The 26,605-nt window shown below is 44.8% G+C and overlaps 4 protein-coding genes across 5 annotated transcripts; 2 read left to right on the forward strand and 2 right to left on the reverse strand.

Annotated features, from left to right (window-relative positions):
• Positions 1 to 620: 620 nt before the first annotated feature.
• LOC115687792 (flavonoid 3'-monooxygenase CYP75B137-like) lies at positions 621 to 4,002 on the forward strand. Its single transcript, XM_030613460.2, has 2 exons — positions 621 to 1,705; positions 3,022 to 4,002. The coding sequence occupies exons 1-2, from the start codon at positions 710 to 712 to the stop codon at positions 3,652 to 3,654; spliced, it is 1,629 nt and encodes a 542-aa protein (XP_030469320.2). The 5' UTR covers positions 621 to 709; the 3' UTR covers positions 3,655 to 4,002.
• A 580-nt stretch (positions 4,003 to 4,582) lies between these two features.
• On the reverse strand, positions 4,583 to 8,130 carry LOC115687790 (amine oxidase [copper-containing] gamma 2). The gene is made up of 4 exons (XM_030613458.2): positions 6,641 to 8,130; positions 6,351 to 6,464; positions 5,108 to 5,655; positions 4,583 to 4,953 (listed from the first exon to the last, which is right to left on the reverse strand). The coding sequence occupies exons 1-4, from the start codon at positions 7,982 to 7,984 to the stop codon at positions 4,743 to 4,745; spliced, it is 2,217 nt and encodes a 738-aa protein (XP_030469318.2). The 5' UTR covers positions 7,985 to 8,130; the 3' UTR covers positions 4,583 to 4,742.
• Positions 8,131 to 13,724: 5,594 nt separating this feature from the next.
• LOC115687791 (amine oxidase [copper-containing] gamma 2-like) lies at positions 13,725 to 18,656 on the reverse strand. Its single transcript, XM_030613459.2, is given in 7 exon segments — positions 13,725 to 14,111; positions 14,332 to 14,429; positions 14,547 to 14,728; positions 14,731 to 14,995; positions 15,079 to 15,192; positions 15,266 to 15,462; positions 17,302 to 18,656. Coding segments are annotated over 7 exon segments (2,178 nt in total). The 5' UTR covers positions 18,413 to 18,656; the 3' UTR covers positions 13,725 to 13,900.
• A 3,622-nt stretch (positions 18,657 to 22,278) lies between these two features.
• LOC115687793 (UDP-glucuronate 4-epimerase 3-like) lies at positions 22,279 to 24,224 on the forward strand. Of its 2 annotated transcripts, XM_056318508.1 has the most exons (2): positions 22,279 to 23,294; positions 23,532 to 24,224. In XM_056318508.1, the coding sequence occupies exons 1-2, from the start codon at positions 22,535 to 22,537 to the stop codon at positions 23,840 to 23,842; spliced, it is 1,071 nt and encodes a 356-aa protein (XP_056174483.1). In that variant the 5' UTR covers positions 22,279 to 22,534; the 3' UTR covers positions 23,843 to 24,224. The 2 variants fall into 2 exon arrangements, with proteins under 2 accessions (XP_056174483.1, XP_056174482.1); XM_056318507.1 differs by having other exon boundaries at positions 22,279 to 24,224.
• The last annotated feature ends 2,381 nt before the right edge of the window (positions 24,225 to 26,605 follow it).

Below are 26,605 nucleotides of genomic sequence, written 5' to 3' on the forward strand. Positions count from 1 at the left end.
AAGAGGAGGGTGAGCGGGGGTGGGAGATGGTGGGCGATGGACGGCGAGCGGCGACCCACGACGGCCAGCGATGGGAGGCGGGAGGAGGGCGGCCACCGGCGGGAGACAGTGGCTGGTGGACGGCGGCAGCCCACGGTGGGAGATGGCGAATGGCGGGAGGCAGTGGCCGTGGGCGGCGATGGGCGGCGGGTGGGCGATCGGCTAGTAGCGAGGGCGAGCGATGAGAAGAATTTTAACTTCTCATTTCTGTTTTAAAATTAGAAAAGTAAAAAATTTTAAGTTCTGGTATATGTTCCAAACCTATTTCTGGAATAAAAATTTATTTCAGAAATAGAAAATGAAAATACGTTACCAAACGGATTTCTGTTCCAAATTTATTTCTGGAACAGAAATAGAGAAACAGAATGGTTATCATTCGTAGCCTTACTTTATCCGTGCATATCTATGTTCAATTCAGACCATAGAAACCATAAAGATCATCATGGAATCTCCAAAACTAAATAAATGAGAAATCCTTTTGGCAAATAAAAAACTGGACCGTTCGGGTCATTTTCGTTCAGACGATAATTGTTCGGATGTCACTGTGGGCAACTTGTACAACTGACTTTCCTATTAAAACTGTCCTAGGAAGAACTTCTTTACGTAGTGTGGCTAGAAACACATCCTCATTCTTGCTCAACGACTCCTCAAACCGTTCTCACAAGCCGAAATGCCGAACGGAGACTCCGAATGCGCCTGGCCGTGGTTGTGGCGTGCTAAAGAAGCGAGCGATGCAATTCCAAGAGCTGCTATGACACTGCTTGTCATAGCAATCGCAGCTCTTAGTTTTTTTTATCTGTTCAGGAGGCGAAAAATTGGGACGGCTCAATTGCCGCCAGGGCCTCGAGGCGTGCCGTTCCTCGGGTACCTCCCATTCCTTGGGACTGATCTCCACCAGAAATTTGCCGAATTGGCCAAGAATTATGGCCCCATCTACAAACTCCAGCTCGGAAGCAAGTTGTACGTCGTGGTTAGCTCCCCTTCCCTGGCCAAAGAAATCGTGCGGGACCAGGACAGGACGTTCGCCAATCGGGACCCTAACATCGCCGCTACCATCATGTCATACGGCGGAAGGGACATTGTCTTCTCAAGCCAGGGGCCTTATTGGAGGAATCTCCGCAAAATGTTCGTACGGCAGATAATGAGCAACGCGAGCCTCAACGCCTGTTACAATTTGAGAAGGCAGGAGGTCAGGAAAGCTCTGAGCGATCTGTATAGAAAACCCGGGATGCCGGTTGATGTCGGTGAATTGGCCCTTCTGATCTTGATTAACGCGGTGATGGCGATGCTGTGGGGAGGGACACTTAAGAAAGAGAAGCACGAAGCCTTGGGCGCCGAGTTTCGAAAGGTGGTGGCTAAATTCATGGTGCTCTTAGGTAGTCCGAATGTTTCAGACTTTTTCCCGGCACTCGCTTGGCTTGACCTGCAAGGAGTGGAAAGGGACGTGAAAAGGGTGCATCAGTGGATCGATGATTTTATTCAGTCTGTTATCGATTGCGCCACCACCGCAGGAAGAACGAATGAACTGTTCGAGCAGAAGGAAGAAGAACCTAAAAGCAATGAACAACAAAAGGACTTCTTGCAGATTTTCCTGGACATGGAGATGGATCTTGAAGATAATCAGTCATTTATGGACAAGAATAGAGCACTCAAAGCCATTCTTACGGTAAGTTTGTTAAGCTAGGTGACTTTTTCTAGTATGAATATACATGACCGTTAGACAACCTGATGCACACAAAATCGTGAATTCTCAATCTGCAACTCCGTTCTTAATTTCTTGATTTCAGTCCTCATATTGGCTGCCAAGTGCCACATTTAATCCTGAGCTATTGTTCAGCGATTATTAACAGAGTATTGTGCTCGTTTTAGAATTAATATTAGGAAAACGTTATCATAATTTTAACGCGCATCATATACTCGGGAAAAGTGTCGGAAAAGTCATAAACATATTGCACTGGTGTCAATTAAAAGTCCTAAACCTTTCGATAGTGCCAATTTAGTCCTAAACTTTTTTACCTAGAGCCAATTCAGTCCTTCCGGCTAATTTTGGTCGGATATTGCTAACATGGACATCGGCCGGCCTACATAGCACAAACAGCATTGACGCAGACATCTTTTTAATAATATTTTAATTTTTTTTCTTTCTTTTTTCCCTCCTCTTGCTTCCGATGGCTGGCATGGCCATGGTCGGCGAGGGTTGGCCTCGGCTGAGCGATCGGCCAAAGGCGAGGGACAGCAAAGGCGAGCCTTGCTAGTGGCCAGCTAGGCTAGCAAAGTCACGCCTCGCCCAAACACTAGTGAGGCTCAACCCTCACCAGATTTGGCGAGGGCAAGCCACACTAGTGGTTGGGCAAGGCACGACCTTGCCAGATCTAGCGAGGTCAACCTCGTTGGCCCTCGCCTTTGGCCGGTCCCGGCCAGAGGAAGAAGGAAGGGAAGGAAAAGAAAGACAAAGAAAAGAAAAAATAAAAAAAATCGAAAAAATATTAAGATATTATGAAAAGTTGTCAACATCAGTGTCGGTCATGCCACATAGGCCAGCCAGCTCCACGTCAGCAATATCCGGCCAAAACTAATCGAAAGGACTGAATTAGCTCTAAGTCAAAAGGTTTAGAACTAAATTGACACCATTAAAAAGTTTAAAATTACATTGGCACCAATGTAATAAATCTAAGACTTTTCTAACACTTTTCCCTCGTATACGCGATAGGATAAGTTGAAATTACACAAAAATTTGTCAATCATTTTGTGCCAATTCTCCTGGGTATGCTTGTCATATCTTGATTGATTCTCTTTCCATACTTCTCTTGTTTCACGTCCTATCATCCAACTGGGCCGTGTCCAACTCCTCCGTAAAGCCCCGTATCTTGACTTTCAGGTTGACTCTTTTCTATTAGTATTAAGGTGCTTCATGAACGACGCAACTTTATCAAACATAACAGCATTCTGGTCTTTCTGATGAAACTTTGAATGTTTGAATAGGACATCGTGATTGGCGGAACCGATACAACGTCAACAATGATCGAATGGGTGATGGCAGAGTTGCTGCAGAACCGGAATGTGATGGACAAAGTAGCGGAGGAATTGACAGAAGTTGTGGGCGTGGATAAGATGGTCGAAGAGCAGCACTTGCCCAACTTAAAATACCTCGACGCCGTCATTAAGGAGGTATTTCGCTTGCACCCGGCGCTGCCCTTGTTGGTACCTCGGAGCCCGCATGCTTCCTGCGTCGTCGGGGGTTACACAATACCGAAGGGCAGTAACATATTCCTGAACGTGGGGTCTATCCACAGGGACCCCACGATTTGGGACAAACCCTCGGAGTTTAGACCCGAGAGGTTCTTGGAAGATCCTGGCAAGTATGATCTCTCGGGCAACAACTTCACATACATGCCCTTCGGTTCCGGTCGGAGGATATGTGCGGGGCTTGCGCTGGCAGAGAGGATGCTAATGTTTACTTTGGCCTCCCTTTTGCATTCGTTCAAGTGGGAATTACCGCAAGGGGCGGAGCTGGAACTGTCGGACAAGTTCGGGATTGTGGTCAAGAAGATGAATCCCCTGGTTGCCATTCCCAGGCCGAGATTGTCCACTCCGGAGCTCTACATGTCAAGTTAGATCTTTCGTTAGAGTCTCCTCAAGACTCTTCATTTCGATTCTGCAAAATAAAAGTATCCTGCATGTGTGTTAGATGTAGGAGAAAGGATTCCTGTTGTCTATCTGTTCTTCAGATTAGTCGGACCAGAAGATGAAGTCATGTGATGTAGGCGCAAAAAGTTTGGGGTCTTGTAGAAAGGCCCATGCACGCATAGTGAGCTAGGGCTTTTGGATGAAGCGCGGGGCTCCTTCTGTTTTGTTGTATTAGAACCAGATATGACTTTTCCGTACGGTGTAATTTTCTAATTAGAATTGAATTCTAGTTTCTCCCTCTATTCCTTCCATAGCTTTGAAAGCTCACGCACAAAAGAAAATGCAGACTTTCCTAATTCAAGTGCTACATAACGAGGTTTAGTATCTCGTGACATTAACCATTTAGCTAAACTGATTTGTCAAAATTACAGTTAGTTATACCATTAAAGTTGACATTTGACCCTCATCGGACAGCTTCCGGATAACAGATATAATCTTCCGCAATATATATGCCTTAGCACTACGCTTGTGTTCAATCGGCCGGCCGGGCCTCGTGCCAAGCCTAAAAGAATTTCGCCTTCATCAATCATGTTCAGAGCATGTTCTCAGCCAGACAACGTTACTTTGCATGGTTTTGTTGCGGGCCATGTGGGCTAAAACATTGCCCAGAAAAATATTTGTGCTGCTTTGGTTGGGACATTCTTTAGATCAGTTCGACCAGAAGATGAAGTCGTGATCTAAGAGCAAATTAACCTTTGGGCTCTCTGCTCAAGTTTTCTCCTACTTCAGAATGCACGAGGAGTTCATGAGTTCTCTTTTTTTTTCTTGCGCTGGAAGGATATAGATTCGATCGACTACTGAGTGCATACGACCACTTCATCAATTATCCGGCATTAAGGAATCAACACATGACTGCTTGATCGAAGGAGGAGGTTCCAAAGCCGAACTTCCACAGCACGCATTTCTCTAGCTTCAGCGAAGAGGTTACATAGAGGGTGGATTATTAGCGCCTTTGATATGTACAGCGAGTACTGAAGCACAAGGTCCTTCAGTACAGAATAACTTGACTCCACGAGTCAAGCGGAAGCAGCGGGGTTGCACACCGGCAGGTCCTTCTCCGTGTTGGGCGGGATCCGGAGAATGGGGTTGCTCTCGAAGAAGTTGACCGGTTTCAGATCAAAACTGGCCGACACCGTGGGCATGATCGGGAAGTCCTCCTGACACGGAATGTGATGGAAGCCCAGTGTGTACCACACCACGATGTCCTTGTTCTCGATCGGCCGATCCCTGCAATTGAACAACAATTCCAGTAAAGTGCAGGTTGCAGAATCTAAGGCCAGTTGGCCTGGGCTCGTCCCGAGGCCACCAGGTCGAATCACACATGGTCTAGCCGAAATAAGAATTTCACTTGAATGCGTGCATAGCAAATGCTAGATCGCACCTGTTCGACCACTCAGCAAGAGTGTCCTCGCCCTGGCTCTGGTAAGTGAACAGCCCGCCCGCCCATTGCTCGGTCCGGTTATAGGGGGTGACCCATATTTGGTTGTTCGTGAACGCTGCCCGCTTCTGAGGCGGGTCGTCGTGAGCAAGCAGGCTAGCCGCGGTTCCCGCGGGGACAACCTTGTACCCCACGGGGTTCCCGACCCGCGTCTTCTTGTTCGAGTTGACGACGTGGAATTCGGATGGATCGTAGAGCTTGAGCTTCACTTGCGCGTCCTTCTCGGTCTTGGCCACATTCCGCACCGCTTTCAGGTAGCTCCTCCGGGGCGACTCCCCGGGGGAAGTCTCCTGCTTCCGGATGTTCACGTTCACGAAGGAATTGTCGGTGCCGTCGACGTCCATGTCGAGATGGAACGTGACGTAGTGGTCGTGGATGACGCCGATGACATTTTCCGAGAGGATCGTGCCGTAGAGGTCCTCTTGCCCCGGTACGTCATTGACGTTGGAATAGGAGCTGCCTTTCACCATCAGGATACCGCTGAGCCCGACCTGCATTTAGGTCATGCAGAAAGACTTACAAAATTCATCTCTCCAAAAGTCCAATGTGCACAGATTCCACATATCACAAGGAGGGTAAGCGTCAGTGTTGAAGGTTTAATTGTCAAAGGATATTCGAGATTTGTGCGTACTAAGAGACAAAAGCATAAATTGGTGACGATGCACGCATTCGAAGCTATGCATTTCGAGAAAACACCATTTCGTCTGTGCAAATATCTCTTGCGGGAATCAAATAGTCATCGCCGCATGTCCTTTCAAGTCATTTTCAGGACACCAACTTAAGTTGAAACGTATGCATTTGAATAGCCAATATGTCTCGATCTTTGCTAGTTTCAGCGGAAAAATCTCATTTTCCGCGGTGAGGTGGACCCACATTACGATTTTCCTGAACCTATAACCAAACATGATCACGAATTTGGCGGCTTGATAAGCCTGATTAGCCTGCTCATCGAATAAATCGACTAGGCGGATCATCTTGGACCTAATAATAAAGGTTGCACCTTGTAAAATATTGTCGCTTTAGTTACTTTAGGCACTTTATAAAAGCCTATTCTAACTTTCTAACACAGCTCAAAACAGGCAGTTCACCAAAAAAATTTAAAAAGAAGAAGGGAAAAAAGGTATTGGAAAATTGGTATATTCAAAGTGGGCCCAAGGCAGGATGCAAAGTAGGAAGAATCACTAACCTTGACTTTGATTAGCCCATCTGCTTGGAACTCCCAATCCACGATGTAATCATAGTTCGCCACTGACGCTGCCATTCTAACCACTAATGTCACTTTTGGCCTCACTTCCCTTATCTGCACATGTACCACCCAAAAAAAAAAGCAGAACAAAAAATCAAAATCGAGCACCAAATATCACCGGATTACAAGCGATTGACTACTGATGGTAGAACTTCATCATGTGATTATGTATCTATAATTACTTCATTATTGTTTTTGTAATGACGGGTCATTGGCCCGGAACCCCTTACCTCCATGCCCGTGATCGGGCTCTCGGAGTGCCTCCACCCGATGTCGCCCCCGTAGCTCTCGTATATGCACACCATGTCGGACCTCACGTAGGGCGTCCCGTCGCCCGCCGCGAACACGCCGTCCATGAAGTAGGCGTTCCTCGGGCAGTCGTTGAGCGGGTCGAGCGGCATGGCCTGGAGCCCGAACCCGTACTCGCCCGCGTCCATGTACGTCTTGAAGTACCACGCGTCGGTCGGGTCCATGTAAGGGACGAACAGCTCCGACGTGAACCCCTTGTACATGACGTCCCTCAGCTCGCCGGTGTCCGGGTCCCGGACCCGGGCCCGAGAGATGATCACTCCGGCTCTCGGGTCGGGCTTGACGTGTAATTCCCAGTTCGCCCACTTCACGAAATGCTCGTCCTCGACGGTGAAACTCGGGCCTTTCGGCTGCTCGATGGAGATCGGGTTGATGATGCGATAAGCCTGCTGGTTCCGATCGAATTGCGAGAACCGGTAATCGGTGTTGGCTGCGCTCGGGATCGGTATGTCGCGGCCTTTGTCCGTGATCTCAACCACGCGCTTCGTGTCCAAGTCGAGCAGAACGGTCAGCCCCTCGATCGGTCGCATGTAGAAATTGGCCGTGTCCTTGGTGGAGTAGCACTGGACTTTGATCAGCCTCCGGCTCTCCTCGGCCCGGCCGAACCAGCCGGCCGAGATCGGCAGGCACGCGAGGTCAGCCAGGTCGACCCCGCGGGCCACCACCGTGCGGTTGAACTCCGGGTCCGCGAGCGGGGCCAACGTGGCCGATGTCATGTCCTCCATGGTCATCGTCGGGTAGCCGGAGAGGGGCCCGGCCCCCTGCGCGGTCACGTGGCCGCTGTCGAGGTCGACGGCCAGCAGGTGCGACTCCCCGGCGACGCGCGCGACGACGGAGGCCTTCCGGGGGATGGGGTCGCCCTTCCGCCAGGCGAGGACGGAGGGCTTGTCGGGCTCCTCGAGGACGACGGAGTGGAGGGCGTAGGGGGCACGGTTGGCGAAGAGCGGGTGGGAGAGGAGGAGGGTGCGGACGCGGTTGAGCTCATGGACGGTGAGGGGGTCGAGGGGGTGTCGCGGGGCGTCGAAGATGTGGGAGTGGCGGCGGGGGCGGGGGCGGGGCACGGGGTCCTTGAGGTCGGTGGCGGGCTGCCTTTGCCTGGGCCCGAAGCGGTTCTTGGAGGAGGTGCACCAGGGGGAGCTGGCGTCGCAGTCGAGGAGGTCCGCCGTGTCCGGCAGCGGGGACGGGAGGTTGACCCACGTGAAGAGGAGGAGGAGGCCTACGCTGAAGAACAGTAGCATCAGCCGGAGGGACTGCCTCGCCTCCATCCCCCCTCTCTCTCTCTCTCTCTCTCTCTTTCAGAGGGCGAGTGTTTGGAGGAGGACTGAACTTCTCAACTTTCCCAAGAGATGGTGCAGATAAATGGAAATTGCTGAGTGGTTTGGCTCTTGAATACAGTGACAAATTTTATAAAAGAAAAGAAAGAAATTACAGGAGAAAAAATAAGAAGGGAAAGCAAAAAACAACTATATGAAACGTGTGGAACCGAAAGAGAATTCAAGCACGACCTCGAACGAAACGGTTGAAATGACGATTGTTCATCTCGATCGATAGAGATTTTCACGTAATACATAGGTTGTGTGCGCCCATTCCTTTTGCAGTTCTTTTTAACGTCGTGGTCGAATTGGATTTTGCGGCGGATTTTGCGAGCTAGACATCTACATAGGAAGTTTGTGCAACACGTGCGGTCAACATGTCTTACTTTGGTGACAAATCAGTATAGCATACGGTACACAAATCCAAGATTTACATGTATATACACGAAGAAAAATGCCCAAGTTAAGACAAAGGAAAGACCATACGGGTATAAGAATACAAATGATGATAGAAGATCCTCGTTCCAAATTTAGGCAGCCCCTCCCCCCTTGTTTCTTTTGCCCCCTTTATATAGTGCATAAATGGCGTATTGATTAGCAAACAAACCATCGTGTACATGTAGAATAAAGGTAGTGTATTCGGCTCATTAGATGGGAAGAGAAAGTAAGGGTTGAGTGCAAAATTATATCGTTGTGATTGAGCGCATATATGTACATCAAAACTACCCATATATGTTGGAGATGCACGTCAGAAGCTCGATATCATCACTTAGGGAAATCGCTAAGAGGAAACTCAAGTCCGAGCCCATCAACAGATTTAGTTGGACTCGTAGCTTTAGAAGTGGATTTTGTTATTGCTCGCGGATAGCATTTTCCTTATCCAGGCAAGCCAATGACGTTAGTGTGTGATATTTGCTCCGGATATGCTCTTAAAACAGCGCTATCCAGCCACCTACTACTTATCAAGATTCCCTAGTGTTTTTTTTAACTAAGTGTCAAGATCCAATTGAACGGGGTTTGCTTAGATGACTAGGAAACACTAACCAAATAAAGGGTGTGTATCTATCGATTTCTTACGCAAGCATCAACTTGGACAGCAGCACTAGCATGGGCAATCAGCACCAATCAATCTACAAAGATAGAATTGATTAATATGTACATGGGGGAAAGCAAAGTCCGGGGATCATATTATAATAACATCTTGAGCTGGGTCATGGATTGGCTTTAGGAGTATCAAATGAATCATGACCCTATTTGGGTCCCCACGATTCGTGACAGTATTCTTTAACCCTATATGCCCACTGATTTCCCCGCTACGAGGAAGATGACAATGCTGTCGATTCTCGATCGATGAGGAAGATGACAAGAATCTGGTGCAACTCCAACATGGACCTGTGAACTTTCTTTGGGGGGAAAAGGCTAAGAGACGTGACGAAAGACACTGACTATGGGTCCAAGAAACTAATTATCTTTGTGCCTTTTTTCATAAAATTGTAAAGTGCAGTGCATCTTTGTGCGCGCGTGGGTTCTCACCCCAATATCTTTGAATATTCCGGTGGATGGTGCTTCTGGCCTAATTGCCTAAAAAATCCCAAACTTTAGTTATAGTCCCAAATCTGCCCTAAACTTTTTTTTTGTCTCATAAAAAGTCACAAACTTTCATTTTAAATCCAAATCTGCCCTAGGGTAATTTTCTGTCCAAATGTTGACAAATTTTTTCCAACTTGTCATCCACGTGTCATCTTCTTTTTCCACGTCAGCTCGGGTTGACATTTTCTTTCTTTCTTTTTTGTTTTTTCATTCTCTTCTCCCTTTCACTTTCCGCCATGGACAACGAGAGCACCATCATGAACACAGAGGAAGCCCAGGTGCTACCACACGCCGGTCACCGCCGCAACAGCTTGAGTGTGCGTTGCCACGACTTCCTCGTCACCTCGTCATTGTTGTAAGCCCAGATGCTTCCGTTAGCCGAGCCTCCACCCCCTCTATTTGTCGGTGGATAGTCGAATTTGGGATTGGGACGTCGGATCCAACGCCGCCTAGCCTAGATTCGGAGTCGCTGGCCTTGGGCGACCCTGGATCTTGTGTCGCCGGCAGTCTCCCAAGGCTGGCGACACCATCGTCGCTTTCAATCTTCACATTGCAACCTCTCCGTCTGTCTCTGCGTTGGTCAGTCATTTGGGCCAAAATCTTCCCTTTTCTCTGCTTCTGATGAAACTCTAGGACTAAAATGGCGACCAGAGGCAGCAGATCGGAGAAGGTGAGGCGATTTTTCCAGCATTTGACGAGAACCGTGATGGAGGGCTCAACAGGGAGGAAATGGCCACGCTCGCAGTGGCCGTGAGCCCGAGGGTCAAGTTCAAGACCTAGGGCGAGTGCATTGACGGCGAGAAGGGGCTCACCTATGAGGGCTTGTTGAGGACCTACGATAATGGCACCAGCGACGTGGACCGTGACTTCAACGTGCTGGGCCTCGAGCTCAATTCCGACGACGCCAAGAACAAGGAAGTGAGGTCGGGTTTGGACAAGGTGTCGTCGTCGATTGCTAACTAGAGGGCAATGGAGATGCAGAAGAAGCAGAGGACAGCAACTTGGGCTGGTGTCGCTTAACCATGGGATGGTGTTCAACCATACTTGGAAGAATGCGGACGATTTGGAGATCTAGGTGAAGAGGTTGAAGGCGAAGGATGAGAAGCTGAAGCTGATAATTTAGACACCATGTTGTCCATGGCGGAAAGTGCAAGGGAGAAGAGAATGAAAAAACAAAAAAGAAAGAAAGAAAATGTCAACCCGAGCTGATGTGGAAAAAGAAGATGACACGTGGATGACAAGTTGGAAAAAATTTGTCAACATTTGGACAGAAAATTAACCTAGGGCAGATTTGGATTTGAAATGAAAGTTTGTGATTTTTTATGAAACAAAAAAAAGTTTAGGGCAGATTTGAGATTACAACTAAAGTTTTAGATTTTTTAGGGAATTATGCCCTTACTTTTGATGCTGCCCCAAAGAAGGACAATTATGTCAGCTTTAGAGTTTGTTTCGTTTGGTTTTCCATTTGTGTATATGGGTGCCTTTATGGGGAGAAAACTTAGAAAAAGCGAATTGAAAGAAGAGGGACTTACTCTTCGTTATAATTATGAATTCATAGATCATTGTATGTGAGCAAAACGAGACATGCATCTTCAATTTACATGTCTCTTTAGTTCGTATGTATTTGTTGAATCTCTTATGTTCATGAATCTCTTCAATGCATGTATCTATTAAATTCATGTATCTCTTTAGTTCATGTATCTTTTTAGTTCATGTGTCTATTCAGTCCATATCCATTCAAACTATATAAACGGACCTGAACTATTCTTCGTTCTAGAGAAGATGGAATGTATGGAGTATAGAGAGTATAGAGAATAGAGAAAAAGTTCTCTTCAATTTTTTTCTCTAAGTGCACCTGTTCGAGTAATGTCGGACAGAATCCGTGTTAATTCAAATGGGTTCGAGGTGTTGTATCTTGGGAGACATAATTCGTGAAACTGCTTAGTACTGTTAGGAGGAACTAATCACCTAAGGAGATTCGATTAGCCGTATATCACCTCCTATTTTATTTTGTTACATTTTATAGCAATGTTGCTCGTCCATATTTGTTTTGTATTAATGTACTCTTCACTTGTGAGAAGATTGATTCAATATATTCACTCATTGACTTGGTTATTGTTAATCTGTTATCGCTTTCTTGGTTTTATTATTTTCTGTCTAATTTTTGTGATTACAACAAATAGTATTGCGCTATATCCAACCCTCGTTCTTGGCAATTGGCTAGAATGGGTCGAGAATAGACTTGAACGATTGAGTAGGTCTTGAACCCTTGAACCAACTAATGGATTTGGGGATGGATTAGGGTCGGCTTAAGTATAAAGAGATTTGTCTGACTCCTCGAGACGGTGGAAACTTATGAGCGATCTCGTGTTTGAGCCGACGACTTGGTCGGCTCTCACCTTATTTAATCGATGGTGTTTGGGGAGATATTTCAAGTGCAAGAACCACTCGCATAAGCTTTCTTTGCCATAAGATGAAAATTAAGTCATGTGTAGTGTTCTGAATGAGCACTTCCCCGATATCAAGGCATCATAATCTTTTCAGCATATACTAACTTGAGAAAGCAGAGTCGACGGATGACAAATGTGCTTGGCCACTTCGTACTCCTGACCACTTTTGCCAATCGGAGCACATACATGTATCATTATAGCAAAATTAAGTTATGCTTCGCATTAATCGCCGGTGATCAATTGAGCAGTGTCGATCATGGATAAACCATGATAGTAGAACCATGACCCTCTTTGATGTCGAACCAGCTATAAATAGCTCATCCTAACTATTTGAAGACTCAAATTTGTCTTTGCATATGTTTTTTGTGGCCCAATACCCAAAAAAACCTCAACTATAGGTTCAATATCAATTATACCCTAAACTTTTTTTGTCTCATAGAAAATCCCCAACTTTTACGTATGTCTCAAATTTACAACCGTTAACTTTCCGTCCAAAATCACAGTTAATGAACCTACGTAGCATTTCCACGTCATTAATGAGATTCATTTCAGCAAGCTGATATGGATAAATCCTCTCCAAAACGGTGTCTTCTTGGACGAGAAATTAGGTTTGCTTTTCAATTGCTCTCGCTCTCCATATCGTCTCTCTTCCATCTCGCTCTAATCTTCCATTGCGCTCCCTCTTCAATCTCTCGCGCTTAGAGTCGTCCATCACTTGCGGTCAAAGAACTCGCGCTTGGAACACTAGGCTCAAATGAAATTCATTTCAGCAAGCCGCCATATATGGACAAATCCTCTCCAAAATGGCATCTTCTTGAACGAGTAATTAGGGTTTTCTTTTCAATTGCTCTCTCCATATTGTCTCCCTTCCATCTCGCTCTAATCTTCCATTGCGCTCCCTCTTCAATCTCTCACGCTTGGAGTCTTCCATCTCTTGCGCTCAAAGAGCTACCGCTCGAGACACTAGGCTCAAGACGCTCGGACATCTCACGCTCGGGATTCTTCCATCTCTCATGCTCGGATAGTCGTCATTCTCGTGCTTGACGGTTACGTCTTCCATTATCCTCTAGTTTATCGTTTTGTATATGGGTAAGTGAAAGCCAACTTTTATTATCGCTCGGAATAAGTCCAATTTCTTTTTCGTTATTTATTAATATTTTAGTTTTCATGAATTCTTATTTATTAATTTACCTTCGCAAGTCAACTTTCGTTTTACTCGTAGTTTGCTTGTTGAAAATTGAAGTATTACTAGGTTGAATCAAAAGCAATGGTGAGTTTATTCAATAATTAACCCTATGTTCAAATATTGTTTCTACTTTCAGTTTATCACTGTGTTTTTTAACAGAATGAAAGAGATGATGATGATAGTTCATCGAAATGGAGTGATGAAGAACTAAGAATATCCTATGAAGACACGGGTTTTGATACCGAACCTTTAAGTGGCCCGAACGATGATAATTTTGAAGAAATCAGTGTCAAGAGCAATATGATATGCCAATATCTTATTTGGCGAAATTTAAGAGAGTTAGCAAGGATGGAACATTTGATATGGAAGTTAATCTAGGAACTAAAGTATTTGAGAGGTTTTATCTGGGATTTGTAAAGTCTAAAAACGGGTTTTTAGCGGGATGAAAGTGTGTCATAGGCCAGTATTTGAAACAACTTAGTCACTCCATGTCTTTATTTGAAACAAGGTTCACCTTAAACCCTCTTTTGAGAAAATAACTCCACTTCAGGTCCTTATTTGACCTTTTTTCCCTTTTATTATTTGCAGGAACCAGATATCTACTAAATGTGTAATCTTCGTACCGAAAAGAACGAAAGAGCATCAGGACGAAGCAGCCATCGTGCACACGGGGAGGTCCTTCTCAAAGTTGGGCGCAGCACTTAGTATCGGATTGCTATCAAAGAAGTTGACCGGCTTCAGATCGAAGCTCAACTGGTCGGTCGGCATCACCGGGAAGTCCTCTTGGCACGGGACGTGGTGAACCCCGAGGGTGTACCACAGCACGATGTCGCGGTCCTCGATAGGGCGGTTCCTGATCGATCACAGAAGAAACGTTCCACGCTGCGTAAGTTCAGGACGGCTTGAATATCCAAGAAATAGTCAGATACCATGCAATATCAATCTATTTTGATCTGTGATGTGTCCAATATAAAATCTGATTCGAAACTTATCGACTACATAGTAAACGAATGTTATAGATTTAAGATACTATTGGATGTACTGTACAGTATGCAGGTTCTGAAATTTCATACCTCTCAGACCAGGTAGCCAAAGTGTCATCTCCTCTGCTTTGATACACCAGGAGTCCACCGGCCCACTGTTCGCTCCGGTTATATGGAGTCACCCAAATCTGAAAAGAAATTTCCCAGAATCACTTCTTTTCAATAAACTAAGCAAATGTAATCTTCTGTTAATACTAATCAGTTGTTTAAATCCTGTGGAATTAAGGAAAGAGAACCGGCATTACCTGGTTATTAGTGTAGGCATTTCGGAGCTGCGGAGGATCGTCGAGATCAAGCAAGCTCGCCGCGTTGCCTCCCGGGACCACCTTGTACCCCGCCGGGTTTCCCAGCCTAGATAGCCTCGACGGATTGATCACGTGGAACTCCGACGGGTCGTACAGCTTGAGCTTGATCTTGGCGTCCTCCCCGTCCGAGCCACACGGCGGTGCGCCTTCAGGTAGCTCTTCCGAGGCGACCTTCCAGGCGGGGTCTCCTCCTTCTCGAGGCGGACGTTGACGAAGGAATTGTTCGAGCCGTCGATGTCCATGTCGAGGTGGAATGTCATGAAGTGGTCATGGACGACGCCGATGACGTTCTCCGACACGAGGGGCCCGGTCATTTCGTACTCTTCGGGCACATTCTTTATGTTCTCAAACGGAGCTCCTTTCACCATGAGCATACCTGATAGACTCACCTAAATGTGGATCATTCGTACCGTTAAATCCTTTCCATTTCGAAGGACCAAATCATGGAGGCGAGGATGGATCTCAGACTAACCTTGACTCGAATCAATCCGTCCGTTTGAAACTCCCAATCGAAAATGTAGTCATAATTCCCGACCGACGACGCCATACGAGCCACCAGCGTCACCTTAGGCCTCGACTCTCTAATCATCTGCGCTCAATTTTTATCGATTTAGAATCGTATCTCGCCATTTCTACGAACGTAGAATCGTATATCATACCTCCAATCCAGTGATAGAGATCTCGGAGTGACGCCAGCTGATATCTCCGGCGTAGCGCTCGAACAAGCAGATCATGTTGGATTCGACATAGGGCGTCCCATCGGGCGCCGCGAAAATCCCGTCCATGTAGTATGCATTCCTGGGGCAGTCATTTAGCGGCACGAGGGACATGGCCATCACCCCCATCCCGTATTCACCTACGCCCCCGAAAAGACAATACGAAAAGATCATTGAGCAAGATCAGATGATAAATTGGCATCTAATCAAAGACAAGATTGTTCGGATTCATTTATAAAACAAAAGTATCATAGATGACCGACCATATTCTCTCTACCAATCCTTCTGATTTGTTTGTCGAATTGGCATGGTAATTTGAGCTTTCATAGGCCGTGGATCCAATACAGGGAACATACTAAATTTAAAATATAAACCAATCCAAATTTAACAAGCCGACTCAACATTAGAGTCATTGGATCTACTTATTAGGTCTATATTCAATTTTCTAAAAGGCAAGTATGGGGATTGATAAAAGTAATTAAATGAGCTTAACATTTTGATTTCGCAATTCTAATGGATGATGTCTTGCATGGCATGTTGAGTCCTATATGATTAAGTTTTCCATTGACTATATATATACTAGTTTTCACGCGCGCATTACGCACGCAACACTTTTGCGGTGATATTGTGAAATTGTCGACGGCGGCCACGAATAAGTGACCGCGGTTAGGTTAGCTAAATTAGAAACGGGTGGAGAGAGAATAAGCTAAGATTTTGATAATTGCGACCAAATCGGGGATGTGAATTTGATTGTATTTGGGCCAATAATTGATAAATCGAAAAAGGTAAAGACAAGCTCCTAGAAAAAAACAATATAAAAGTTTGGCTCGGTCCGGTTCATCCACGCTTTACAAGATTCTGTCTGTCTCGTGATGTCGGGCACTCCCATGGCTATCTCCACTACGCAAATGACGTACAAAATCTGGACCGTATTTAATTGGGAAAGTAAGTAGAGTCTGAAAATATTCGATCTTAAGACTTTTAGCTCTGATATTATATGAAGTTTTGTGAGATTACTGTAAATTATTTTAAAAACTTAAATTGTTAGCTGATGTTTTGATTTATTATCTATATATCCTAACAACGTCAAAATTGTAGACACTAAAATTCCAACAATTGATTGGGGAAAAGTACGAACGACCGTGGGATCGAAAACACTAATTGTCAACCGTAAGATAGACGATGATGAAATTGTCTTAGTAGCATTCAACGAAGGGCCCCATGATCTTAACTTTTGATGTAGAAAGTCTAACTGCTCGACTCAAGTTTTTAACCCGGTCGATCTCAATCACTTTCGATGTGGATCATTGCTTACGCACTGAAACGGAAAGAAATAAATAATGGGGTCCGGTCGATCTTTCGCTTTCGCCTCACTCACGCTCACGCTCACTCTCACTTTTTCACTCTTCTCGGTCGATATTCACCTTATCGTCTCCGACTCTCCATCTCCGTCTCTGTCCTTGGCTAGACCCACCCGGGAACCGGACCGGACAGGCGGTCCAGTTCCTGGGTGGATCCATGGAACCAATGGGCGGTTTCCGATTTCAATTTTTCGGAACCGGTCCTTAGTGGGCAGTTCCCGGTTCTAGGGTGGGAACCGCCCACCCAGACCATACTCATCCCTAGGTATCCCTAGGTACGTGACAATGATTTACAAACAATTTATTAAGTGAAGGAAAAAAGTAATTATATTATGGGTAAAATGTAAATAATAATCTTGTAGAAATTATTGATAACTTTTTTAGGGTTAAAATCCATTTAGTTTAACTCTTACTTTCCTTTGGAATTTTCAAAATAAAAAATATATATTTGTATTTTAATTTTTCGAAATAATGAAAATATTACATTGTGAATTTGCGCATCGATTACTTTTTATGTTGAAAGATTTTGAATATTCATAATCAAACTTTTAAAAAGAAACGAAAATAAAATAAAAATCACTCGGAACGGAATGAATTGGCGATACCCTTAAGTGGTACCTGCATCCATGAATGTCTTGAAGTACCAGCCCTCGTCCGGGTCCATGTAAGGCACGAACAGCTCGGACACGAACCCCTTGTGCATCACGCTCCTTAGCGCCCCGGTCTCCGGGTCCCGGACCCGGGCTCTCGAGATCACCAGCCCCGCCCGAGGGTCCGCCTTGAGGTGAAATTCCCAGTTCGCCCACTTCACGACGTGCCCGTCCTCCACCACGAAGCTCGGCCCGTCGGGCTGCTCGATCGAGATGGGCTTCAGCGGCGGCGCCGCGGCATCGCAGCCCTCGACCGACCCGTAACGGTACTCCGTGCCCGCACTCTTCGGGACCGGGATGCCCCGACCCGAGTCCGAAAACTCCACAAGCTCCCTCTTGTCGATGTCTACCGTCATGGTGAGGCCCTCGAGCGGCCTCATGTAGAAATTGGACGTGCCCTCCTGATCGAAGCACTGGACTTTTATGACCCTCCTCCCCTCTTCCTCCGCCCGCCCGTACCATCCCGACGACGGCGGGATGCACTTCACGTCCGACAGCGCGACGCCCCGCGCGCGGATCGACGCGTTGAACTCGGCGCTCGCGAACGGGACCTCGAGGGCGGCGACGAGGTCGTCCACCGTGAGGGGCGGGTAACCCGACCCGGACTCGATCGAGTGGGCCTGCACCCGGCCGGAGCCCAGGTCGACGACGAGCTCGTGGGTCTGGCCGCCCGAGAGGGCGAGGACGAACGCCCGCCTCGCCGGAAGTGGGTCGCCCTTTTCCCAGGCGAGGACCTCGGGCTTCTCCGGCTCGTGGAGGGAGAGGGAGTGGATGGGCGGGGGCGAGGGCTTGAAGGGCGGGTACGACCGGAGGATCGACCCGACCCGGACGATCTCTCCGGCCGTGAGCGGGTCGAGCGGGTGGTGGACGGTCTGGGGCGGCGGGCGGCGGGTCCTGGTTGTCCGGCTTCTGGGAGGCTCCTCGGGGACGGGGCTGCCGCCGGTGGGGAAGAATTGCGTCGGCCTCAGCTTCGGCTTGTCGAGAGGATGATACCAGGAAGGGATGAACACGAAGAAGAGCACGGAGGAGAAGAAGACGATGGAGAGAGAGAAGCGGAGGTACGAGGAAGGTCCTTCCATGGCGGCGACGGCGGCGGCGGCGGCTCAAGTGAGGTCCAAGGAAGTGAAAAGTTCTTGGACTATAGATGAGAGTGAAGTGAAACCAATCCAACTTCTTCTTCTTCTTCTTCTTCTTCTTCTTGAATTTCTGGTTTAGTTTCGCGAAAAAGGAACCGAATTAACAATTGTAGTATTGCCGAAGGCTAGCTTTCTTGTTACCTCTTTGGGGGGAAAAAACATGTTCATCATCGCCCTAATATGAAAAATGCAAAAAAGAAAAAAGAGAAAGGGATAGCATTTGGTTATCGTCGATGAGCCGAAATGAAATTGGTGTTATTTGAGGAATAAAAATAGTGAAAAGTATTCGTCTATTCCACCGACGATATTAGAGTCTTCCTTGATATTTTAAATCTCGATCTCGTTTTCGATTTTCTCGAGAGCGCGCATGGAAAGTGAAAATGAAAGTATCGAAAGGTTATATATTTGGCCTACGACTTGGGGTTTGGAGATCAATTTGTTTTCTTATTTGCATTGGGAAACTCTGGAATCGGATGACAATATTTCTTTGTCCCGACCCTATTTTTGGCTTGAAATAAAAAAAAATCCATTTCTCTTCCCCGGACGAATTTCTGAGCAAAAAGTAGCGTTTAATAACGACACGAAATTTATATTCCCGGAATAAAAATTCATTTAATAAGGGCGCGAATGACAACATTTCTCTTCTCCGATCCTATTTCAAAAATCTATTTCTCTTTTCCAGACGAGTTTCTAAGCAAAAAGTAGTGTTTGATAATTACACAAAATTTATGTTTCCAAAATAGAAATTTGTTTGATAACGACACAAAATTTCTGTTTCCACCTGGTGGGAAGCGGCAATAGCGGTGGACGGCTAGCTAGCGGCGACGGCGACGAATGACATGGCAATGGGCAGTGATGGACGGCATGGCGACAGGCGGCAATGGACGGCATGCCAGAGAGAGTTGTTATTTTTATTTCGCAATGTAGAAATAGAAAAGTATAAAATTTTAACTTCTCATTTCTATTCCAAATCTATTTTTAGCCAAAATTTGTCCCAGAAATTAAAACATATATATATATATATATTTTACAAAATGGATTTCTATTTCAAACATGTTTCTAAAAACAAAAAATTAGAAAAATGGAAAAATAAAATAATTATTATTCGCGCCCTCTTTTTTAGAATGTTTTGTTCACTGATTGGAATTTATCTATTTTTTCTTTTTTTCTCAATAGATGAAATCGACAAATAAGTTAATCAGTAAAAATATACAGCACCTCCTTCTGAAGTTAGATGCCTACTAATAAGTAGTTATGCGAAAAAAAACAAAAAAAGGGAAAATGCCTGCCTAATAAAACCGCAACATTTATTAATGGATGCAACCACCGGCCGATTGATTTGAAAGCACACAACGACTTCAAATGCGTTTGGGGGCAAAGTAGCACCAACACGCGATACACATTTATCAAAATATAGAAAAATTCGAAATACGTTAGAACACGCTGTATATTTATTATCTATTTTTACATATACATAATAAATTATCATTTTTAAATCAAATTAATTTGATTTAAATCCACGTATAAATAAGTAAAAAAAGAGTGTCGGACGAGTGTCGATATCCGACACGACACGGAGACCCCAGTGAGAGTGTCCGTGCTTCCTAAGTTTGGGAACGCGTTGGACAAAAGTCAAGTCCTTTGGCAATGTCCTTTTTAAGAAGTTTGAGAGATTACACATCTGCTCAGCTTAGGGCTAATGCTAATGCTAATGCATTTTTTTCCTCCAATCTTGCCCTCGTTAAATTTTCGAAATCTTGAAAATGACCTCGCAACTTTCCACCTTGCATGACATCGACAAGCAACCTAGACGGCGCACATAATAAATTATCATTTTTATGATTATTTCAATCAAATTAATTTGATTCGAATCCACAAATTTGTTTGTCTTGACGACCGTAAATAGACATTGTTTTATTTTTTGTTTATTTATTTGAAATACATACCTAAAGTCCTTTACAAGTCTTGTTTTTCTCAAACACCATTTAAACTGGAGTCGATTCCCGAGTCACTTTTTGCTGAACATTATTTGCATTTCGAAAAAAAACCTTTAACCTAAAATTCTTTGCTATCTCCCCAAAATTTCTTCGAAAGGACAAAAAGGACACTTGATCAGGCCTGCCGATTTAGAAATAATGGGCACTCGTGAAGTAGGAATTAAAGTGAGTCAAGCTATTCACGAGTAATAACTCGAACTAAACTTGATGATTGCTTGAGGTCAACCAATTTGATTTCAAGTATAGTTTGAGATCGCCAACACTCGGTGCCGAACTATATCCGTCTCAATCTTTAGTAAACTTATCAGCATTGTGCTGTCATGCGAATGGTGATTCAATGATGATTGTTGAAGTATAATCCCACGTCGCATGACAACCAGTCCTAAATGCTATATATATATATATATATAGTCTCTTTGCACCTATCAATTTAATCTTTTGGATTAAACTTATTATCGTAATATCAAGTGTTTTTCGTTTCGCGAATGTACATCTATTGCGTTAGACTTATTTCATGTCACTTGTAATCCGGCTTAAACGTGGGAGGGGGTCCTGACAGGTCGTGTTCATGGATTTCAACATTCAATTTTCATCACCATCTCCGCAAGTCTCTTTCAGGATCGGTTCTCTTCTCATCGCTTCCGTCAACCGTTGCAAGTCTCCTTTTCGTTCTCTGGCGGTTGTCTCCATTCTACTTCATCGTAATCGACGACTTCAATCACAACGCTTGCGGTCTGTTTCAAGTGCGAATGCCATCACATCCCAAGTCGAATAATACAAGAGGTAAAGGCCTCTCCCGACTTAAATCAAATACCACAGAAAATTCAATTTACCAAGGCCCCGCTGACGATTTCTCTAAACCAGAATCATTGTTAGGGGAATTTTGTCATTTTGGGCCGGACGACTTACCTATTCTGAAAGCTAATAATTGGTGGGGACGAAGTTTGGATGAATTGACAGCTGTCAAGGAAGTGAATTTGATATCACAGTGTACTATGTTTGTGAATATGGTTAAGTAATAAATAATTATATTAGGCCTGTTGACAGCGTGTGATCGACGAATAAATGAGATATGGGAAGATTCATCATAAGCTATCTGATAATACACATGTCTCTCATCCAAAGGTGCAGCTTTCAAATCTTCTCTTTTGGCGCCATAATCGACTTAATAGAAAGTGCGAAATCGAAATTAATTGACCCATGAAATGTTGGCTTAAATAACAAATGAGTTTGCTCCTCTTCTTGTTGCTTTCATTCCAGGAGAAAATTATGAATTCGCCGGGTCGATGCGAGCAAATGCGCCCTTTAAAATTGTCTTGATGGATGAGTCGAGGGACACGAAAGCTGGACGAGCACCACAATTCCGCTTTAGAAAAAAAAACATAAGAAATCGAAAAAAATGAATCGCCATCCATCCATAAGGAAATCACAAACTGCCAAATTTAAATTTTTCTGTTTATCCCCAACCCTAAAAATGGAGGAGTCGAAACAAAAACGCTCTTTGAACAGTCTCCAAGAGAAGAGAAAGAAAAGCCTCCTCCTCAAAAAGGCTTTGGATCCATATCCTTCCCTTTGGTTTCTAAAAGGGAAAACGATACAAATAAGCTTCGAAGTTTTGCTCGTTATATAATGTAATTTTTAAATTTTTAATTTATCATTATTAAACTTTAGCCCGACGTGAATATATTAAATATCTTCATATAGTTTAGAAACTCGAAAATTCAATGATCATATAAAATAATTAAAAATTTATAAATCACGTTATATATTGAACAAAAGATAAGAGGTTATTTGTGACTATATCCCTTTTAGAATTCAAATTTCCAAGAAATTCGTGGGTCAATCCGTCCTCAAACCTTCCATGGCTTCTCCTCCATGCTCACCTTCCACTCTGCAAATTTACTCCTAGATCGAGTCAAGCACGCGCAGGCGCGCTTGACTCCATAGTTGCTTCTTCGCAATCCAACATCAAGCAATCGCACATTTGAGACGATTCCCACGAGAACCCATCCGTTTTCATCACGACCCACGACCCAAAAACCCGGTCTTTTGATCCGGAGCTCCGTCAATGTCCCAGTCGAAGACGATCCCGCACTTGGATCTCGCGCCCTCCACGCCGGGGAAGCTGAAGCCCGACAAGTTCTCGGCCTACATTCACCGCCAGCGGTTCCAGTCCTCCCTCTTCAAGTTCACTGTCGGGTCGGCTCTGTTCCTGGTCCTCTTCGTCTTCCTCTTCGTCTTCTGCTCGCCGCCGGCGTCGCCGCCGCCCCGGCGGATCCTCGGCGACTCCTGGGGCGGGTCCTATTGGGAGAGGCGGGTCAGGTCGTCGGCTCGCACGCGGGCGCGCGGCGGCCACACCGTCCTGGTCACCGGCGCGTCCGGCTTCGTCGGGACCCACGTGTCTCTTGGCCTCAAGCGCCGCGGCGACGGGGTGGTCGGGCTGGATAATTTCAATGATTACTATGATGTGGAGCTCAAGCGGGCACGGCAGACGTTGCTTGGTCAAGCTGGGGTCTTTGTAGTTGAAGGAGATATCAACGATAGAGAGCTTCTAGAGAAGCTTTTCAATATGGTTGCATTTACCCATGTAATGCATTTAGCTGCACAGGCCGGTGTGAGGTATGCTATGAAAAATCCTGCATCTTATGTGCACAGTAATATTGCAGGGTTTGTGAATTTGCTTGAAGTGTGCAAGTCGGCGAATCCGCAGCCGGCAATTGTGTGGGCATCATCGAGCTCCGTTTATGGCCTCAACTCGAAGGTGCCGTTCTCTGAGAAAGACAGGACTGATCAGCCTGCGAGTCTGTATGCCGCAACAAAGAAGGCCGGTGAGGAAATTGCTCATACTTATAATCACATTTATGGTCTGTCGATCACTGGTTTGCGGTTCTTCACAGTCTATGGCCCATGGGGTCGGCCGGACATGGCTTATTACTTTTTCACTCAGCATATATTGCAAAGGAAGCAAATTGAGATCTTTGAAGGGCCTCAGCATAGTTCTGTAGCTAGGGACTTTACTTACATTGATGATGTCGTTGAGGGTTGTTTGGCGGCTTTGGATACAGCAAAGAAGAGTACCGGGAGTGGGGGGACAAAGAAAGGTTCGGCCCAGTTGCGGGTTTATAATTTGGGGAATACTTCGCCAGTGCCGGTGACAAAACTTGTGAGCATATTGGAGAAGCTTTTAAAGGTGAAGGCCAAGAAAAAGTTGTTGCCAATGCCTAGAAATGGGGATGTGAAGTTTACACACGCGAATATAAGTTTGGCTCAGAGGGAACTTGGCTATAAGCCTACCACGGATTTGGAAACCGGACTGAAGAAGTTTGTGAAGTGGTACCTCAACTATCATTCGGGTTTGAAGAAGTATTCCTCATGAAATCTCCCCAGTTTTGCGCTTAATCACGGTTTTCCTTTTATGGGTCTGGCCGATAGAATGGCATTTTTTTGGTGATCTTATGACTGGTGAGTTCACATTTTGATTGATCCTTTGCCTCGAGTTTTGCACTGCAATCAGTAACACATTGTGCAAGGAGGAGACCTTTGGTGACATTTTGAGATGGCGTTGCTGTTTGTGGAGGATTCGGAGCTGTTTCAGTTAAAAATTAGAAGTGTTGAACCACAATAGACATCCTTCTTTCTTTCTTTTTCGGGACACGATAGCAGATGAGAAAATTTACAGTCCATGGACGATCAATTACATCTGTATTGATTGGTTTTGATTTGACCCCTTTTATTAATCTCAAGCAATTTCCTCCAAATTCCAATAAGATAGTCATTTTTCTGCTTTGTGAATCATGGTTAAGGGGATCTGCATCATGAGGATTGTTTGTGTGGTAATATGAAGCAATGTCATGGTTTAACAAGTATTTGGTTTCATGCTTGATATGGGTGGTGGGAAGCTGTGGGATCTGAGAACAGAAATTGTTCGACGTGCTTGTATTGCAACCCTGTGACTTCTGTGTGTCATCGCTGCTTTGGTGCAAAAAGGTCATAGCAGAATTTATATGCACATTTTCTTCTGATAAAGAAATGAAACCAGACGTACTGTCTTTCGTTTGTTATCTTTTTCCATTGTCGAGCAGTGCGCTCTGGAGCTTTAGCATCGAGTTTGAAGATTATGCTTAGACCTTGGATGGATGTTCAATGCTCCACCCTTCATTCTTTTGCAGAACTTACTCCATGGGTTCTTAAAATGATCGTTTTGATGCTATGCTGTGAATATGTGATTTTTCCTTCACGCATTTATCATCTGTCGTTGCTACTAGTACAGTTCTTACTAGACATGCAATGCGTGTGAAATTAAACGGCACAGTACACATGATGAAGTGTCTAAGGTAGCACATCGATCCATTGTCCAATGCGCCATTAACAATGCATTTTGCCGTGATTTTCGGGTAAGCTATTATAATACATGAGCAATGAAAAAGTTTTTGATAAACAGTCGTGATCTATTTATTTGTGAGCTAAAAAGCCATCAATCGTTGGAGGAACAGTTCATTTTAGGACTGTAGAAAGTCTTGCTATGTATATTGAAACTGGGAACACAAAATGGCAAAAGCATTTGGCTTTCAATTGATCAGAAGGCAAGCAAGCAAGGCTGAGCAAAATTAAGGAAGATTTCCAGCAGGGGAAAAAACTTGCCTAGTTTTGTAAGGCATATCTTTCTTAAAACATTAAAGCTGGTGCCTTTACCAGCAGTTTTGACTTCAAGATCTAACCGCAGCTACATCATTTTCAATCTAGTGAAGAAGTTATGGAACACCAATTGGCTGTGAAAATGGTTGCAGCAGTAGCACTAGACAAAAGAATACATGTGGGAGCGGTGCTTGAATGCTCTCGGTATTGACTATCCTAGGATATTTGGTACTGTGACTGAGAGGAATTACCGCAGCCTCGGCTTGCAGGTTTTTTTTTTCTGAAAGGGCCATTGAGTGGGATGTCTATGCTTCACCCTTTTAGATAGATCACATGGTTTCTATGTCACAGAGATTGCTTAATTGGCTACATGGTGCTAAATGGATGCTGTCAGTGGCAAAAACCGACCTCATTTTTGGTGCCTGAGTTAGTGCAAGGTCTACAGCAGATCTTTAGAAAAGCAACTCAAGATGTCCAGCCTTTGGGTTTTGGATTTCTTGTTTCCAACGATGTTTACTGTTTTGTTGATATTATCATGATCATTTGATCTACATTGTGTAAAAACTTTGTTTTGCTCATATTCTGCACTCGGAGGTAAATTATTCTGGACGGCTCTCTCACCCTAACCTCCCCAAACTCTTGGGATCTTGTTGAGAAAATGACCAAGCTCAGCTCATGTACGAGTTCATGACAAAGGGCAGCTTGAACGATCACACGTCCCGACGCAAGCTTGTCCTCCTAGGCACATCGATACAGCACATCTGCTGCGCGCACACAGTTATATTTGCAGAAACCTGAGGCTTATGCTTGTATCACAATTGAAGCAAGTTTATGGCATATGACTTCTGCGCATTACCTTTCGCTTCACATTGGACTGGTGCGGGGGCTGCAAGAGTCCTGGCTTTCTTGCACTCTTCTCAAGTGAATAGGTCATACAGAGATTTCAAAACTTAGAAATATTTCCTGTATGGGGTTAAGTTTTCATTCGCGTTTATCATGCTTTCTCTCAATTATCATAAAATGCGTAGGAACTCTGGCAATCTGTCATTGCCAACTCGGACAAGTGCGATGGAGATGGATAAGGTTGAGAAACAAATGTAACATTTCTAAGTGTGAGATCCTGGCTATATCATATGAAAACCATCAACGAATCGTGACATCCCTAGATTTCAAGTTGAAGACTAACTCGTTTCATTTCTAAACTGATGTTTGATCAAAAGACCGCTATCGGCATTTTCGACAACACTGACAGGGTACGAGAGACCACAAGATTACCAATTCATCTTAAACGAAGTGAGCTTGGGTTTATCGTAATCGCATTCTTAATCCAACAAGGAATTAGCCAAGTGGGAGCCATATATTCACAATTTAATTTAATTTTCCTCGATACAATAATAAGTTTGCGATTAAAATTCCACTTATATGACCCCACGTTGATCAATGTAATTTTTTCTACTAAAGGTATTATAAGATCTTTATACTTCATATGCATATTACAAGATAA

The sequence above is a fragment of the Syzygium oleosum genome, unplaced genomic scaffold, assembly GCF_021117445.2.
Source record: "Syzygium oleosum isolate NSW1041296 unplaced genomic scaffold, Sole_v2.1 Sole_v2.15, whole genome shotgun sequence".
Classification (NCBI taxonomy): domain Eukaryota; kingdom Viridiplantae; phylum Streptophyta; class Magnoliopsida; order Myrtales; family Myrtaceae; genus Syzygium; species Syzygium oleosum.